Source organism: Malassezia restricta, chromosome V (assembly GCF_003290485.1).
Source record: "Malassezia restricta chromosome V, complete sequence".
NCBI classification, from domain to species: domain Eukaryota; kingdom Fungi; phylum Basidiomycota; class Malasseziomycetes; order Malasseziales; family Malasseziaceae; genus Malassezia; species Malassezia restricta.
Window position 1 is genome coordinate 782,423 of NC_040197.1, and position 13,717 is coordinate 796,139.

A 13,717-nucleotide genomic window follows, 5' to 3' on the forward strand; every position below is an offset into this window, starting at 1 on the left:
GCCGCGGTGCGGTCAGCGTCCCTGGCACGCCGGGGTCGACCATGAGCTTTTTCAATCAGATTGGGCGCTCGATGGGCCTCCCATCGCGGTCCGCCAAGCCGCGGGCGCAGCCGCAGCCGCAGCCCGTCGTGCTGGAGCGGCCGTGGAGCGATGCGCCCGTGCCCGCGCCGCACAAGCCGCTCTACCTGTGTCAGCCGTTCGAGCGGAGCACGCTGATCAAGGGCTCGTTCCGCACGATTGTCGCGCTGCCCAAGTATGTGCACCCGTACGAGTGGGTCGCGATCAATCTGTGCGACTTTTTCCACAACCTGAACTTGTTCTGTGGCGTGCTGACCGAGTTTATGACGACGCAGGCGCAGCCGACAATGTCGGCCGGCGTCGGGATGCACTATACCTGGGTCGATATCCACCGCAAGCCGATCCATCTGCCGGCGGCGCAGTACATCGACTTTGTGATGACGTGGATTGCGCAGCTTTTGCAGGACGAGGCTGTCTTTCCCACGCGCCCCGGCCGCGACTTTCCCCCGACGTTCCCCACGACCGCGAAGCACATGTACAAGCACATGCTGCGCATCTTTGCCCACATATACCACGCGCACTTCCCCGAGCTCGTGCACCTCAGTTGCGAGGGCCATCTCAACTCGCTGTTCGCGCACTTTCTCGTGTTTGGCCACGAGTTCCAGCTCTTCCAGTTTGCCGAGTTCAAGGGCGGCCCACCCGCGTGCCGCGGCGGCGTAGGTGGCCCAGAGCATCCCGCTATGGAGACGCCTGCGCTGCGCGACGTCGCCGCCGCGCCGATCGGATGCACGGGCGAGCCGCAGCCCTACCCTGGCGTATGTGATCTGATCGAGCGATGGGTCGAACGAGATATCCTGCCACGCGAGGTGCTGGGGTGACTATGGACTCGCTTCTGCCTTGGCGCGCCGCTTGCGTGGACGCGCCTCCTCGCTGCGTGGCGAGTACGGGATCTTGTCGTCGTCCGACGTGTACCCGTTGCTCGTCGCGCGGACGTACTCGCTCTTCTTCCAAAAGATCGGCTTTTGACTCCGCACGGCATTGCGCATGGGCTTGGCAAACGCGCCGAGATTCAGAGCCCGCTCACGATCAGGGTCGTGCTCCTTGTCATAGTAGTACCAACATTCCAACGGGTTACCGCGCGTGTCCTTGCCGGGCCGCTGGATCACGCCAAACATCGGTGCACGCTGCAGCACTCGGTCCAGGCACTCGTACCATGCCTGGCGCGCCACAGCGAGCCATGCGTGCTCCGACGCCTCGTGCCAGCCGTGGATGCGCTCGCCATGCGCCGGCACGGACCGCCCCTCGGTCAGGAGTCGCCGCTTGGACGGACTGAAGGCGACCGCACACGCCCCTGCCTCGCCCCGCAGCATCGAGGGGTTCGTGGCCAGGACACTGCGGACAGCTTCGCTCGCCGAGATCGTGGCGGTGCGATGAAAGACAATCGCGCCTGCGAGAAGGCCGGCCAAGTCGTACGTGGGGGCCAGCTTTTCGACCAGCCTACGCGCGGTGTCCAGTGGCGAGACAGCAGAGGGAGGCGAGACAGCAGAGGGAGGCGAGGCCTTACGAGGGCTGGCTGGTGCTGCGTCGCTGGTCATCGGTGCCTCGCTGGCCGTGGGTGCCTCGCTGGTCGTGGGTGCCTCGCTGGTCGTGGGCGCCTCGCTGGTCGTGGGCGCCTCGCTGGTGGTAGGCGCCTCGCTGGGGGTCGGCGCGACCCACGCGGGCGCCCATCTCGGCGGACTGGACGGCACATCCACCGGGGCTGCTTTGGTGGGCGATGTGCCATCCGCACGCGGTCGAGCCGGGGGGGCAGGGCGCGTTGGTATAGGTGCCTCGACATGCATGCGCATGCCGAAAAAGTCGAGACACGTCGTGCCCGGCTCGAGACGCACGACTTGGCCGGCGCGGTACCGCTGATCATGGATCAGCAGGCCGTTCTGGCCCATGACGCGCAGCACAAACGTGCCGATAGGCGCTCCGCCTTCCTCAGGCGACGAGAAGGGGACCCACCGAACGAGCGCATGTACGCGACTCGCATGCTTCGCACTCGGCGGCAGCGACAGCAGGGCGAGTGGCTTCGTGCCCATGAACGTGTGCATGCCACGCAGGGCCCAGGACGTCCGCTCCAACTGGCGGCATCGTCCCACGACAAAGGTATGTGTGTAGTCGAGCAGGATCGACTGGTCGTGCGATACGCTGATCTTCGATGTAGGCATCAGGCGATGCACAGGGGGTGGCGGCGCGCGCTTCGTTGGCGACACGCCCATCGCGTGCACCGGTGACGGCGTGGTGGCGAGAGCCCTCTTGGTAGCGGCCGTGGGCGACGACGGCGGTGGCGTCGCTAGGTCATGACGGTGCTGTGGCCCCTTGTGCGTAGGCGACGATGGCACGTCGTACTCGGACGACGGCGCGGGCGTAGCCAGTCCGCCGTGGGTAGACAACATGGCGGGGGGGAAGGAAAACGAAGCGCGGCGCGCGACACGCGAGGCGTGGCGCGTTGCTGATGTCATCAGCTCCACCATCATGACCGGCTCCGACGGGCGTGGCAGTCGCGCCGAGCGCGTTGAGACGCACGACGCGGCACGCGAGCAGGGTCAGGACGCAGGCAGCGATGCGCGTACTGCCGAGGGAACGAAGCAGGCACGCGATAAGGCCGACGGTGCGGACGCCGATGACCCGACACGCGAGCGTGCGCAGGACGACGAGAAGGAGGCCATCGAACGCCGCCGAAACGCGGAAGCCGCCGCCTTGACGCTTGAAATCGTCGGGGACTTGCCGTATGCCGACATCAAGCCGCCCGAGAACGTGCTCTTTGTGTGCAAGCTCAATCCCGTGACGCGCAGCGAGGATCTGGAGCTCATTTTTTCGCGCTTTGGCGAGATTCGCAGCTGCGACGTGATACGCGACAAAAAGGTACGTGCGCACCGGCTCACTCCTAGACGGGCGACAGTCTGCAGTATGCGTTTATCGAGTTTGAGCACCGCGCGTCGGCAGAGCAGGCCTACACCAAGATGCAGAACGTGCTCATCGACGACCGACGCATCTGGGTCGACTTTTCGCAGAGCGTGTCGCGACTGCAGCATGTGTGGCGGAAGCGCCGAGCCGCGGCCCTGCATCGATCGCGCCCTGATCGATCGAGGGACGCGCGTCCTCGGCGACGGTCTGCTTCCCCTCCACCTCGTAGGTAATGGTCGGTCGCCGCGTTGTCGGTGCGTGGGCGGTGGCGTGGGTGCGTCGCTGCTGCTTGCACACGACGCGGCGTGTGTGTATACCCACGGAAGCGATGAGGACGTTGGGTATTATTGCGCATATCGATGCGGGGAAAACGACGTTGACGGAGCGTATCCTGACGCTGACGCAGCGCGGCCTCGAGGCGCCGACGCACGCGGCGGCGACGTATGTGGCGCCAGGCGATGTCGACAGTGGGAGCACTGTGACAGACTTTCTGGAGGAGGAGCGTGAGCGTGGCATCACGATCCAGAGTGCGGCGGTCGGTCCTATATGGTGGCGCGATATGGCCATGACGCTGGTGGACACGCCGGGTCACATTGACTTTGGGATTGAAGTCGAGCGTGCCGTGCGTGTCGTGGACGGCACGATCGTCGTGCTTGATGGAGTTGAGGGCGTCGAGCCGCAGAGCGAGAATGTGTGGCGCCAGGCAAAGCGCTACGGCGTCGATGCGCACCTGTTTTTTGTGAACAAGCTCGATCGACCGGGCGCGTGTATCTCGCGCTCCGTGCGCTCGATCATCGATGCCGGTCTGCACGAGCGCCCTGTGCTATTGCAGCTGCCAGCGTATGCGGCCGATGTGGGCGAGTCGGATGCGAGTGGCGATAGGCCTCTCGTGGGCGTCGTGGATCTATTGAGCCTGCATCTGTGGCGCTTCCGAGGCGTGGCGGGCGAGCGCATGGAAGCGGTCCCGCTGGAGGCCAGTATGCCGGTGTACGAGCGTGCCTTGCTGGCTCGGCAGGCGCTGATCGACACGTTGGGATCGCTTGACGACGATCTCCTGGAGCACATCGTGATGCTCGACGAGGGCGAGGCGGTGGATGTGTCGCTCGTGCAGGCAGCGCTGCGTCGTCTGACGCTCGCGGGCCGCGTATGCCCTGTGCTGTGTGGCGCTGCCGCCGTGAACATCGGCGTCCAGCCGCTTCTCGATGCCGTGCACAGGTACTTGCCGAGCCCTGCCGACCGGCCGCATGTCCGCGGCGTGTTAGAGCCCGACACACCGAGGGCCCGAGAGGTGGATGTGGCGCTCAGCGACGCGACGCCGGCGGCGCTCGCCTTCAAGGTCGTGTGGGACCGACGACGCGGTCCGATCACGTTTGTGAAAGTGTATGCGGGCACGCTGCATGCAGCGCAGAGCGTGATCAACACGACGGGCCGGCACAAGGAGCGCCTCGCGCGCCTTTTGCTGCCGTACGCGGACGAGTACGTCGATGTGCGCGCGCTGCATGCCGGCCAAATTGGCGTCGTGCTGGGCCTGCGCGATACACGCACAGGCGACACGCTCGTCGGCAGCCCGGCCTGGCGCACGCTGCGGCTGCGCCGCGTGCATGTCCCGCCGCCCGTGTTCAGCGCAAGTATTGAGCCGCGATCCAAGGCGGAGGAGGGCGCCGTCCAAGACGCGCTGCAGATGCTCGTGCGCACGGATCCGAGTCTGCATGTCACGCACGGCACCCAAACCGTGCTGAGTGGCATGGGCGAGCTGCATCTCGATATCGCGCACCACCGCCTCACGTCCGAGTTTGGGGTGCAGCCGCGCCTCGGGCATGTGCGCGTCGGCTACCGCGAGACGCTGACGGAGGCCGTCGAGGCCACGTCCGACGAGCCTGCGCTGTCCGTGCGCGTTGCCCTCTCGCCCGCGGCGGGCGAGCAGCAGGTGGCGGTGGATGTGGGCGACATGCCCGAGGTGGACGGCGTGCCTGTGGCGCACCTGGTGCAGCAGGGCATTAGGGCCGCTCTGGCGCGCGGGCCTCGGAGTGGCTACCCGATGCATAGCGTGCAGGGCACCGTCTCTGTTCGGGCGAAGGACGACGACCTGCCGCCCGCCGCCAGTATCCGCCAGGCCGTCGTGCAGACGATACGCCGTGCGCTCGGCGGCAAAAGCGGTCCGACGCGTCTGATGGAGCCCATGATGCACGTCACGATCGAGGCGCCTTCCACGCACGCAGGCGCGCTCTCGACCGACATTAGCGTCGAGCAGCACGGCTCGATTCTCGATATGCAGCTCGAGGCGCAACAAGACACGCCTACGTACCAAGTCTACCTGCCTCCGACGGACGAGGCGGCCCAGGCGCAGGACCAGCGCATGACGATCCACGCGCACATCCCCCTCGCCCGCATGGTGCGGTACAGCTCGCGGCTGCGTGCGCTGACGGGGGGCGCAGGCTCGCACACGATGGCCCTGCATGGTTTCGACGTCGTGTCGCCCGAGCGCGAGCGCGAACTGCTCGCCGAGTTGGGCCGCTAGACCTTGTGCCACCGTAGCTCCACGTCCGTAATGCTGACTTCGTCGCCGGCCTTGTCGTCGTAGTCGTGCCACTCGCCGTCCTCCTCAAACTGGACGTCCGTGAATGGCGTGCCACTCTCTGTGCCTCGGCACGTCCATGAGCTCGAATCCGTCAAAAGGCCATGGATCGTGGGCGTGCGTGGCTGCATACCGCGAAACTCGATCGTACAGAGCGTCGCCCAGTCGCCGTCCGTGTCAATCGCACTCCACGGCGACACCTCACCGAGCTTCTCGGCTTTGCTCACGACGAAGGTCGCTGCATTCTCACGGCGGCAGCCTGGGCAGTGCATCACGAGATTCGCCACGCCCCGGCTCTTTTGCATCTCATCCACGTTGGATGGCTCGAGTGCGACGGCATTCGGGTGCTCCTCATGGCACGACGTGCACTCAATCGGGATCAGCAGCGCTGCATCCACGCCCTCGGCAGGGACGAGACCCGACACGTTCGTCAGCGCGCCTCGGAACTGCAGCGCAAAACTCGGCATGACAGTCGTGTGAGACTACAAAAAGAGGCTCCCTCCACATGACCCCCACTATGGCTCAGGGCTTCGGTATCCGCAGCGTTTTGCTCAGCATGGCCATCGACCACAGGAGCCAGATGAACGACATCTTATGTATAGTGATGCGACCGACGCCGTTCGCGATACTTGCGAGTAGGCTGGGCTGCACGAGACGGGGAAGCACGCCGCCACCCAGCTGAAACAGGGCATAGAGCGCGCTCGACACGTCCAGCGTCGCCGATCCAAATAAGAAGCCCTGGTGCTCAGCCAGGGAGCTGTACCAGCGCCCCGTGTAGGCGTAGGCTGTGCCATCGGTCGGTGGCGTCCACGCACCGCCTTGCGGCGCGTCAAAGCGACCCGTCAGCAGGCACACACCCAGCAAGACCAGCAGCAGCAGACTCGAAGGAATCGGCATGCCCTCAAAGTACCGCTGCTTGCCGTGCACGTCCTTGGGGATGTTGGCTGCAGTGATATTATAGCGCGCGAGGCGCGCGATGCCCGCACACACAAACACGGTCATGACGAGTGTATCGAGCGGCTCGCGCATGCCAAGCGCGAACGCCGCGACCGTAGGCGCCACGCCGAACGACACGAGATCGGCCAGCGAGTCGAGCTCCTGGCCCAGCATGCTGCTCGATCGCCGCCACCGCGCAATCTTGCCATCGAGATAATCAAAGAGCGCACCGGCCACAGGAAGCCACAGCGCATACCACATGTAGCGCGGATGTGACGTGACCAGGAAGCGCGCCGACATATACAACGACTGGGCGCCACAGAACCCGTTCATGACCGTGAACGCATCGGCGAGGTGGAAATTGCGCACGAGACTGAAATGCCCATTCGTCTCGATGAAGCGCTTCAGCTGCACCTCCGCATCCGCCCGCAGATCACCGATCACCTCCTTGCGGTCCGAATGCTTGCGCTGCCGCAACTGGGGCTCTTCCGCCGACATGGACAAAGGGCAAGAGCAGTCGGTGCCCGTGCGGCTAGGCTCCGCACCACGTGGGATTATGTAAGATACTTGTATATACGGCCTAGGCAGGCGGGGCGGTGGGCAGACCGGACACGGAGCCCTGGACCTGCTGCGTGTTGCGTTCCACGACCGACATGTCGATCTCGTTCGGGTCCGCGTGCTCAGCAGGCTCCATCGCGGAGCGCGATGGCGCAGCCGTCGTGAAGCCCGAGTGCACCATGAGCGAGTGATCAATGTCACGAAGGAGCTCATTCGCAGGCGAGTGCACAGCATCAGGCAGCGACAGACGGCGCGATGCGTTCATGATAAGCTCCTCCTTCGACGAGGGGAGCGTGCCCGGTGCGTGCGTCTGCACGGGCATGCCAGCGGCCGCGTCCTGCAGACGCTGCAGAACATCGACAATCTTGTCATTGGCGTCGATCAGTGTGCCGATATAGTCAGCGTCACCGACCGTGTGGATGTATTGCACGACTTCCTTCTGTAGCTCCAAAACGAGCATGGCGTGCGTCTTGACATCCTCGCTCTCCATGACCGGCGTATTCGACTGGCTCGCCGCCATGACCGCCTGCCAAAGCGCCTCCGTCTCGCGGTTCGACGCCTCCAGCGTGCCCTCGACACTCGAGCCACTCGAATGCAAGAGGTCGACTGCCTCGTGTCGCGGGCGCGGCGGCTCCGCCTTCGGGACCATGAGATGCTCGCGCTCCACACCGCCGCACAGGCCATACAAACTCGACACATGCGCCATCTCAGGATCGCGCATAAAGTGCTTGTGCCACGAGAGAAGCATGAGCATGAGCTTGCGACGCACACCATTGTCCGTGCCGTAGCTGCTCGAGATGCTGCGCAGCGTACGCACCAGATCCGGCGTCGCAAACGACCGCTGGAACGCAGGCTCGCCCATCTCCACGAGGCCCTCCAGCACAGTGAGCGCGCGCTTTTGCGCCGGCACCGAGTCGCCCTGCAGGTGATGGCTGATCGCACGCGTCACGTCCCATTCAGGGTGCCGCTTCGACGCAATCAGATCCGACAGCTCGCCCATCCCGTCGTAGGACGTTTCTGCATACTTGTCCGAGCACAGCTCGTCAATCGCCGTCTCAATCTCACTGGCATGCGAATGGAAATGCGGCATGTGCAAATGGTGGTGGGGCTGATGCTTCTCCTGCCGAGTGAGTGACGCGCCCTACGCACCTCTGTCATGGTGGGGAAGAGGTCAGCTACGGGACTCTGTGCAGACCTCCACCTATAAGAAATAGTCAGGCGCGGGCCGTTTGGCCGGAAAGCCAGGCGTGCTGCGTCAGTGGTGCGGGGTACGTACATGGCCTGCTCCGCTGCGTCAAACGTTTGGTACTTTTGATTCAGCGCGTCGTCCAGCTGCAGAATGCTAGCGACATTACCGCACCGGTAGCAGTAGTTCGGCGCGCTCCACACGGTGACAATCGTGGCGTCAAACATGTGCTTGTAGCCCTCGAGGATGAGTTGGTGCGCGCGCGCGACCAAGTCGAGGCCATTCGTGTGTATGAAGCTCTTGACGACGTCGCCGCCAAAGAGGCAGCCAGCGCCGCGGGGCGAGATGCCCCACCCCGTGATGTCGTCTGGATCGGACCATAGCAGATCGCACATCGCGCCGTCCTGCGGCACCTCTTGTTTCCGGTCGATCGTGCGGATCTGGTCCAGTTTCTGGATATGCGGGCTCAGTCCGCCATGCACGCAGAACACGCGTCCGTCGATGATCGCACCAAGCGACAGGTAGTCAAACACCTCGCAGCAGTACCGCCACACATTCACGCTGCCGTACTTGCGCGAGCATTCGTCGTAGAAGCCATAGACCTGCGTGATCTGCCGTGACTCGTGATTGCCGCGTATGAGGATGATCCTGTCAGGGTACCGCACTTTCAGTGCGAGCAAGAGGAGAAACGTCTCGACAGAGTACAGTCCGCGATCGACAAAGTCGCCCATAAAGAGGTACTTGGTATCCGGGCATGGACCGCCGACGCGAAACAGCTCCAAGAGATCGTAAAACTGCCCATGAATGTCGCCACAGATCGTGACGGGCGCATCCACGTGCTGGACATTCCCTTCTTCGATGAGCAGCTCGCGTGCACGATCACACAGCTCTTTGACCTGCGCCTCCGAGAGCGCCTCACATCGGATCAGCTGCTCAATGTGTCTGTCGTCAGCGCCGTGGCACATACTGATCCAGATGGCCTTGCATGGCACGCGCGAAGGAAATGGGCCCTTTTTTCGCGTCACCTGGTGGGGGAGGCACGTGAATGACTCCCTTCGAGCCAGGCACAGCTTCAGTTCCCAACTCCCATGTGGCTCGCTCGTTGGGGCTGCGTGACGCGGCCAGCGTTCGCGGCGGCGCGTCGCGCGTATTCGTCCACGCCCGCCCGTAACCCGGCCTATGCGTCACTGACGCCCTCGATCTTGAAGCAGTTTGCGTCGGTGCTCTCTACACCCCAATCCTCGCTGCTAAGTACGATCCCCTCCGAGACGCAGCAATGGAGGGTCGTCGACGACACGGATCTCGAAGCGTACAACAAGGACTGGATGGGCAAGTACATCGGCCGCTCTGCCTGCGTCCTTCGGCCCAAGTCGACGGAAGAAGTGTCCAGCATCATGAAGATCTGTGCCGAGCACGGCCTGGCCGTCGTGCCTCAGGGCGGCAGTACAGGCCTCGTTGGCGGCAATGTGCCCGTGCACGATGAGGTCGTGCTCAACCTCGGCAGCATGAACCGGGTGCGCAGCTTCGACGAGGCCACCGGCACTCTCGTGTGCGATGCAGGCTGTGTCCTGCAAACGCTCGACGATTACTTGGCCGAACGCGGATACATGATGCCACTCGATCTGGGCGCCAAAGGCAGCTGCCAGATTGGCGGCAACGTGTCGACGAACGCGGGTGGACTGCGATTCCTGCGATACGGCTCGCTGCATGGCTCTGTTCTGGGCCTCGAAGTCGTGCTGGCGAACGGAGAGATTCTGCCGCTTCTACAGACGCTGCGAAAGGACAACACGGGCATTGACCTCAAGCAGCTGTTTATCGGCTCCGAAGGCTCGTTGGGCATCGTGACGGGTGTCGCGATCTCGACACCCAAGCTGCCAAATTCGGTGAATGTGGCCATGTTTGGCGTCGAGTCGTTTGACCATGTCTGCCAAACAGCCCGACACGTCCGAAAACACTGTGCCGAGATTCTTTCGGCGCTGGAGTTCATGGACCAGGACTCGTTTGACCGTGTGATGCACAACCCGAGTCACAGCTTCCGAGACCCCTTTGAGAAGCGGTATCCGATGTACGTGCTGATCGAGACGAGTGGATCGAATCAGGATCACGACCAGGCCAAGCTGCAGGACTTGGTGGAAGATGTGCTTGAGAACGGCATCGTCGCAGACGGTGTCGTGGCGCAAGGTGAAAAGCAGGCACAGGAACTGTGGTCGATGCGTGAACTTGTGCCCGAGTCCCTGACAGCCCAAGGCAAGGTCTACAAGTACGACGTGAGTCTGCCGCTAGAGCACATGTACGAGCTCGTCGAAGTCGTCGAGCGCCGCATGGTCGATACGGGCATGAAGCCTGCTCTGAAGCAGCCCGGTTTTGTCAAGGCTGTGTGCGGCTACGGCCACGTCGGCGACTGCAACCTTCATCTGAACGTCGTCGCGGATCAGTACAGCAACAAAGTTGAAGCGGCGCTCGAGCCGTTTATCTATGAACAGGTGCAGGCTATGCACGGATCCATTTCGGCTGAGCACGGTCTGGGCGTCATGAAGGCCGACAAAATCGGCTACACGAAGCACGCAACCGCCGTCAAATACATGGAGGAGGTGAAGCGGCTCTTTGATCCCCAGAGATTACTAAATCCTTACAAGGTACGTACCTGGCAGCTTACCCCAGTTTTTGCCCACGCGCTAAGCGGAGTATTTCGGAAGGAAAAAATTTATAAATCCGCGCACGTAGAATTACATCTCTTGCACAATTTGCCACCATGTCGTACGGCACGCATCGTGATGACGTGGGTGATGTTGCCCATCGTGAAGCGTGCGTATATCATGTGTCTCACCATACAGGCAGTACAATTATGCTATCCGTGCCGGTGCCCAGGGTTTTGCTGGCGGTCTAGCGGGTGCCTTCGGTTTGGGTTGGTATTTGCAAAGGACCTTTAGGCATGTGCGTCAGCTGCCTATGTCGCTCAAGGCAGGCTGTGTGTTCCTTACGGCCACGGGTGTCGGTGTCATTTATGCCGACAAGGCGAGTATCAAGTTTGATCAGATGCACTACAAGGATTCCAGTGCCTATGTCGATCGCCGCTCGTCCAGCGAGGCCCAGGCGGCATGGTCGAAGCTCTCGACCTTTGACAAGAGCCTTACGTGGGCAAAGGACCACAAGTTCAGTGTCGTGCTCGGTAGCTGGCTGGGCTCGATGGGTCTTTCGTGGCTCTACATCCAGACTCAGCCCCTATCCTTTGCGCAAAAGCTCGTTCAAGCTCGTGTTTGGGCCCAGGGACTGACGGTCGCCAGCATGATTGGTATGGCTGCGCTGCTGCAGATCCCATCTGAGGGCGACAAGCTGCTGGAAAAGACGCACTCGGCGGATGACACGTCGTGGGAAAAGCGCCTGAAGGCGGCCCAGCTTCAGGCTCAGAAGCGGCCACCGCCCGTGCACCTGACAAGCACCAAGCAGGGCGAGTCCCATGAGGAGTCTGAGTCCTAGGGGAAGGCCGCGCATTCTATATGCTGACCTACCTTGGTGTATATAGCTCGGACTGTCACCGGCCCGATGTCTGTCACACAAAGACAATGATTCCACGCACGGGCGAGACGCTCGCCTTCCTGGACGAGTTGGGCGGGGGGCGCACCGTGCAGATACGCCACGCTTGCATGGAAACGCGCCTCGTCATAGTATTGCCTGACATGTAGGAGGCGACTGAGCCGCTCATTCAGCGCACGTACGAGCTCGGTCAGTTCGTGCCATCCAGCACTGACTTCGAGTGCCATGAACACGCGCTCGGATGTGTCGCTGGGCAGGCACACGAATCGCGCAAAGCCTACAGAAAAAGGGTGCACACACGCAGTGGCCTGTCGAACCTGCGCATAAAAGGGTCCCTGTTCATGCTTACGAAGCACCAGGGGCCGCGTCAGCGATATGTGTAGGTGATCAATGAGCTCGAGCAGCGCGGCCTTGGGCGTCTCGACACGGCGCCACAAGTCTTCAAGGTCGAGTGACACGGGTATATACACGTAGCTGAGCCATTCGTTTCGGTACCCATCGCTTTCCAAGGCTACCGGAGGGAGCTTTCCCGGAGCTGCGTCCTCTTCCGAGTCGCTGTACGCCACCAAAGACATGACTCACGGATCCAACCCACGTGGCTTGCAACTGGAGGGAGGGAAAATCTTTTTTTTTCGGCCCTTGCCATGTCCCAAGTCACGGATGGGCTGGGTCGACCGGCGCAATACCGGCAGGCATCGCGCAAGGGCAAAAAGGCATGGCGCAAAAACATCGACTTGATTGCGACAGAAGCCGCGCTCGAGGATCTGCGGGAGCAGGAACGAGCGGAAGGCGTTCCCGCTCACAAGCGATCCAACGCCGAGCTCTTTATGGAAGACCGGTCCGGACAGGAAACGACGCTGGCGCGGCAGGCACGCGAGAAGCGCAAACTCAAATCTCAAGAAATTCTCGCGCACCGCAGTGCCGTGCCGGCCATGCAGCAAAAGGCGCGCTCGTCGTTCCAGTTGCCTGACGACTCGTCTGCGGCCAAAGCCGCCGCCGCAGGTCTACCGCCCAAGTTCAAGAAGCGGCTGCGTATGCTGGCGTCGCGGCCGCATGAGGGTGTTGAGGGAGAGACAGAGCGTGGTCGTGCGGGGCGGCTGCAAAGTGATGCTGTTCTGGCAGAGAAGCATGACCTGTGGGGCGAGGCGCCCAAGACGCGGCAGAATGACTGGATCGCACCTGCCGCCAAAGATCCAGTGCATCGCCCGCGATCCATGCAGCATGAACCGTATGCGGCCGCGCGCTCGATGCCTGCCGTGTCTGTACCGCACCCTGGCACGTCATACAACCCCGACTTTGACAGCCACGAGGCGCTAGTCCAGACGGCGTACGAGAAGGCCATGGCGGCTGAGCTGGATGAGCAACAGGCGCAAGAACTTCATGCAAAATGGAAGGGCGTCACACAAGGTGTGCCTCTTCCTCTTGATCTGCCTCTGGATGTGCCCGAGGAAGGCGGCGAGGACGGCGAGGACGACGAGGAGGTCCAGGACGAAGGAGCTGCTCCCAAGATGCCTGCCCGCAAGACGGCCGCCCAGCGCCGACGCGAAGCACGCGCCAAGGAGCAATATACGCTGGCTCAGCAGCGCCGCAAGGAGCGTCGAATCCAGGGCATGATATCTGAGCTGCCGAACCAGATGAAGCAGGCGAAGCGGGACGCCCAGACCCGTGCCGAACTGGTGCAGCAGCGGCGGCAGCAAAAGGAGGAGCGACTCCAGAGCCAGGGCATAGCTGGCACACGTATCGGCAAGTACGCTGTGCCGTCGCAGCGTGTTGACGTGCAGACGGGCGACGAGCTGAGCGACAGTTTGCGGCGACTCAGGCCGGAGGGCAACCTGTTCTGGGACCGCTTCCAAAGCCTCCAAGCTCGTGGCTTGGCCGAGGCCCGGAAACCTGTGCTACCGATGCGCCAGCGACGCAAGCTCAAGACGTACGACCGACACTCGTTCAAGCGTGATTGA

General features: G+C 62.7%; 12 protein-coding genes across 12 annotated transcripts; 6 read left to right on the forward strand and 6 right to left on the reverse strand.

Moving 5' to 3' along the window:
* Positions 1–41: 41 nt before the first annotated feature.
* Positions 42–896, forward strand: MRET_3313 (maintenance of ploidy protein MOB2; the record flags this gene model as incomplete). Its single annotated transcript, XM_027629940.1, has 1 exon — positions 42–896. One exon carries the CDS (start codon positions 42–44, stop codon positions 894–896), a length of 855 nt encoding a protein of 284 aa, XP_027485440.1.
* MRET_3314 (uncharacterized protein) lies at positions 897–2,540 on the reverse strand (the record flags this gene model as incomplete). Its single annotated transcript, XM_027629941.1, has 1 exon — positions 897–2,540. The coding sequence occupies one exon, from the start codon at positions 2,538–2,540 to the stop codon at positions 897–899; it is 1,644 nt and encodes a 547-aa protein (XP_027485434.1).
* On the forward strand, positions 2,539–3,203 carry MRET_3315 (peptidyl-prolyl cis-trans isomerase-like 4; the record flags this gene model as incomplete). The annotated part of the gene is made up of 2 exons (XM_027629942.1): positions 2,539–2,928; positions 2,955–3,203. The coding sequence occupies 2 exons, from the start codon at positions 2,539–2,541 to the stop codon at positions 3,201–3,203; spliced, it is 639 nt and encodes a 212-aa protein (XP_027485435.1).
* Positions 3,204–3,298: 95 nt separating this feature from the next.
* MRET_3316 (elongation factor G) lies at positions 3,299–5,488 on the forward strand (the record flags this gene model as incomplete). The annotated part of the gene is made up of 1 exon (XM_027629943.1): positions 3,299–5,488. The coding sequence occupies one exon, from the start codon at positions 3,299–3,301 to the stop codon at positions 5,486–5,488; it is 2,190 nt and encodes a 729-aa protein (XP_027485436.1).
* On the reverse strand, positions 5,485–6,012 carry MRET_3317 (DUF866 domain protein; the record flags this gene model as incomplete). The annotated part of the gene is made up of 1 exon (XM_027629944.1): positions 5,485–6,012. One exon carries the CDS (start codon positions 6,010–6,012, stop codon positions 5,485–5,487), a length of 528 nt encoding a protein of 175 aa, XP_027485538.1.
* A 55-nt stretch (positions 6,013–6,067) lies between these two features.
* On the reverse strand, positions 6,068–6,979 carry MRET_3318 (CDP-diacylglycerol---serine O-phosphatidyltransferase; the record flags this gene model as incomplete). The annotated part of the gene is made up of 1 exon (XM_027629945.1): positions 6,068–6,979. One exon carries the CDS (start codon positions 6,977–6,979, stop codon positions 6,068–6,070), a length of 912 nt encoding a protein of 303 aa, XP_027485433.1.
* An 82-nt stretch (positions 6,980–7,061) lies between these two features.
* MRET_3319 (VHS domain protein) lies at positions 7,062–8,197 on the reverse strand (the record flags this gene model as incomplete). The annotated part of the gene is made up of 2 exons (XM_027629946.1): positions 7,062–8,159; positions 8,189–8,197. The coding sequence occupies 2 exons, from the start codon at positions 8,195–8,197 to the stop codon at positions 7,062–7,064; spliced, it is 1,107 nt and encodes a 368-aa protein (XP_027485258.1).
* A 43-nt stretch (positions 8,198–8,240) lies between these two features.
* Positions 8,241–9,212, reverse strand: MRET_3320 (serine/threonine-protein phosphatase 4 catalytic subunit; the record flags this gene model as incomplete). Its single annotated transcript, XM_027629947.1, has 3 exons — positions 8,241–8,289; positions 8,316–9,167; positions 9,193–9,212. The coding sequence occupies 3 exons, from the start codon at positions 9,210–9,212 to the stop codon at positions 8,241–8,243; spliced, it is 921 nt and encodes a 306-aa protein (XP_027485315.1).
* Positions 9,213–9,313: 101 nt separating this feature from the next.
* MRET_3321 ((R)-2-hydroxyglutarate---pyruvate transhydrogenase) lies at positions 9,314–10,904 on the forward strand (the record flags this gene model as incomplete). Its single annotated transcript, XM_027629948.1, has 2 exons — positions 9,314–10,861; positions 10,887–10,904. 2 exons carry the CDS (start codon positions 9,314–9,316, stop codon positions 10,902–10,904), a joined length of 1,566 nt encoding a protein of 521 aa, XP_027485314.1.
* A 73-nt stretch (positions 10,905–10,977) lies between these two features.
* Positions 10,978–11,702, forward strand: MRET_3322 (mitochondrial hypoxia responsive domain protein; the record flags this gene model as incomplete). The annotated part of the gene is made up of 2 exons (XM_027629949.1): positions 10,978–11,030; positions 11,060–11,702. The coding sequence occupies 2 exons, from the start codon at positions 10,978–10,980 to the stop codon at positions 11,700–11,702; spliced, it is 696 nt and encodes a 231-aa protein (XP_027485317.1).
* MRET_3323 (phosphodiesterase) lies at positions 11,699–12,334 on the reverse strand (the record flags this gene model as incomplete). Its single annotated transcript, XM_027629950.1, has 1 exon — positions 11,699–12,334. The coding sequence occupies one exon, from the start codon at positions 12,332–12,334 to the stop codon at positions 11,699–11,701; it is 636 nt and encodes a 211-aa protein (XP_027485316.1).
* A 69-nt stretch (positions 12,335–12,403) lies between these two features.
* Positions 12,404–13,717, forward strand: MRET_3324 (nucleolar protein 53; the record flags this gene model as incomplete). The annotated part of the gene is made up of 1 exon (XM_027629951.1): positions 12,404–13,717. The coding sequence occupies one exon, from the start codon at positions 12,404–12,406 to the stop codon at positions 13,715–13,717; it is 1,314 nt and encodes a 437-aa protein (XP_027485311.1).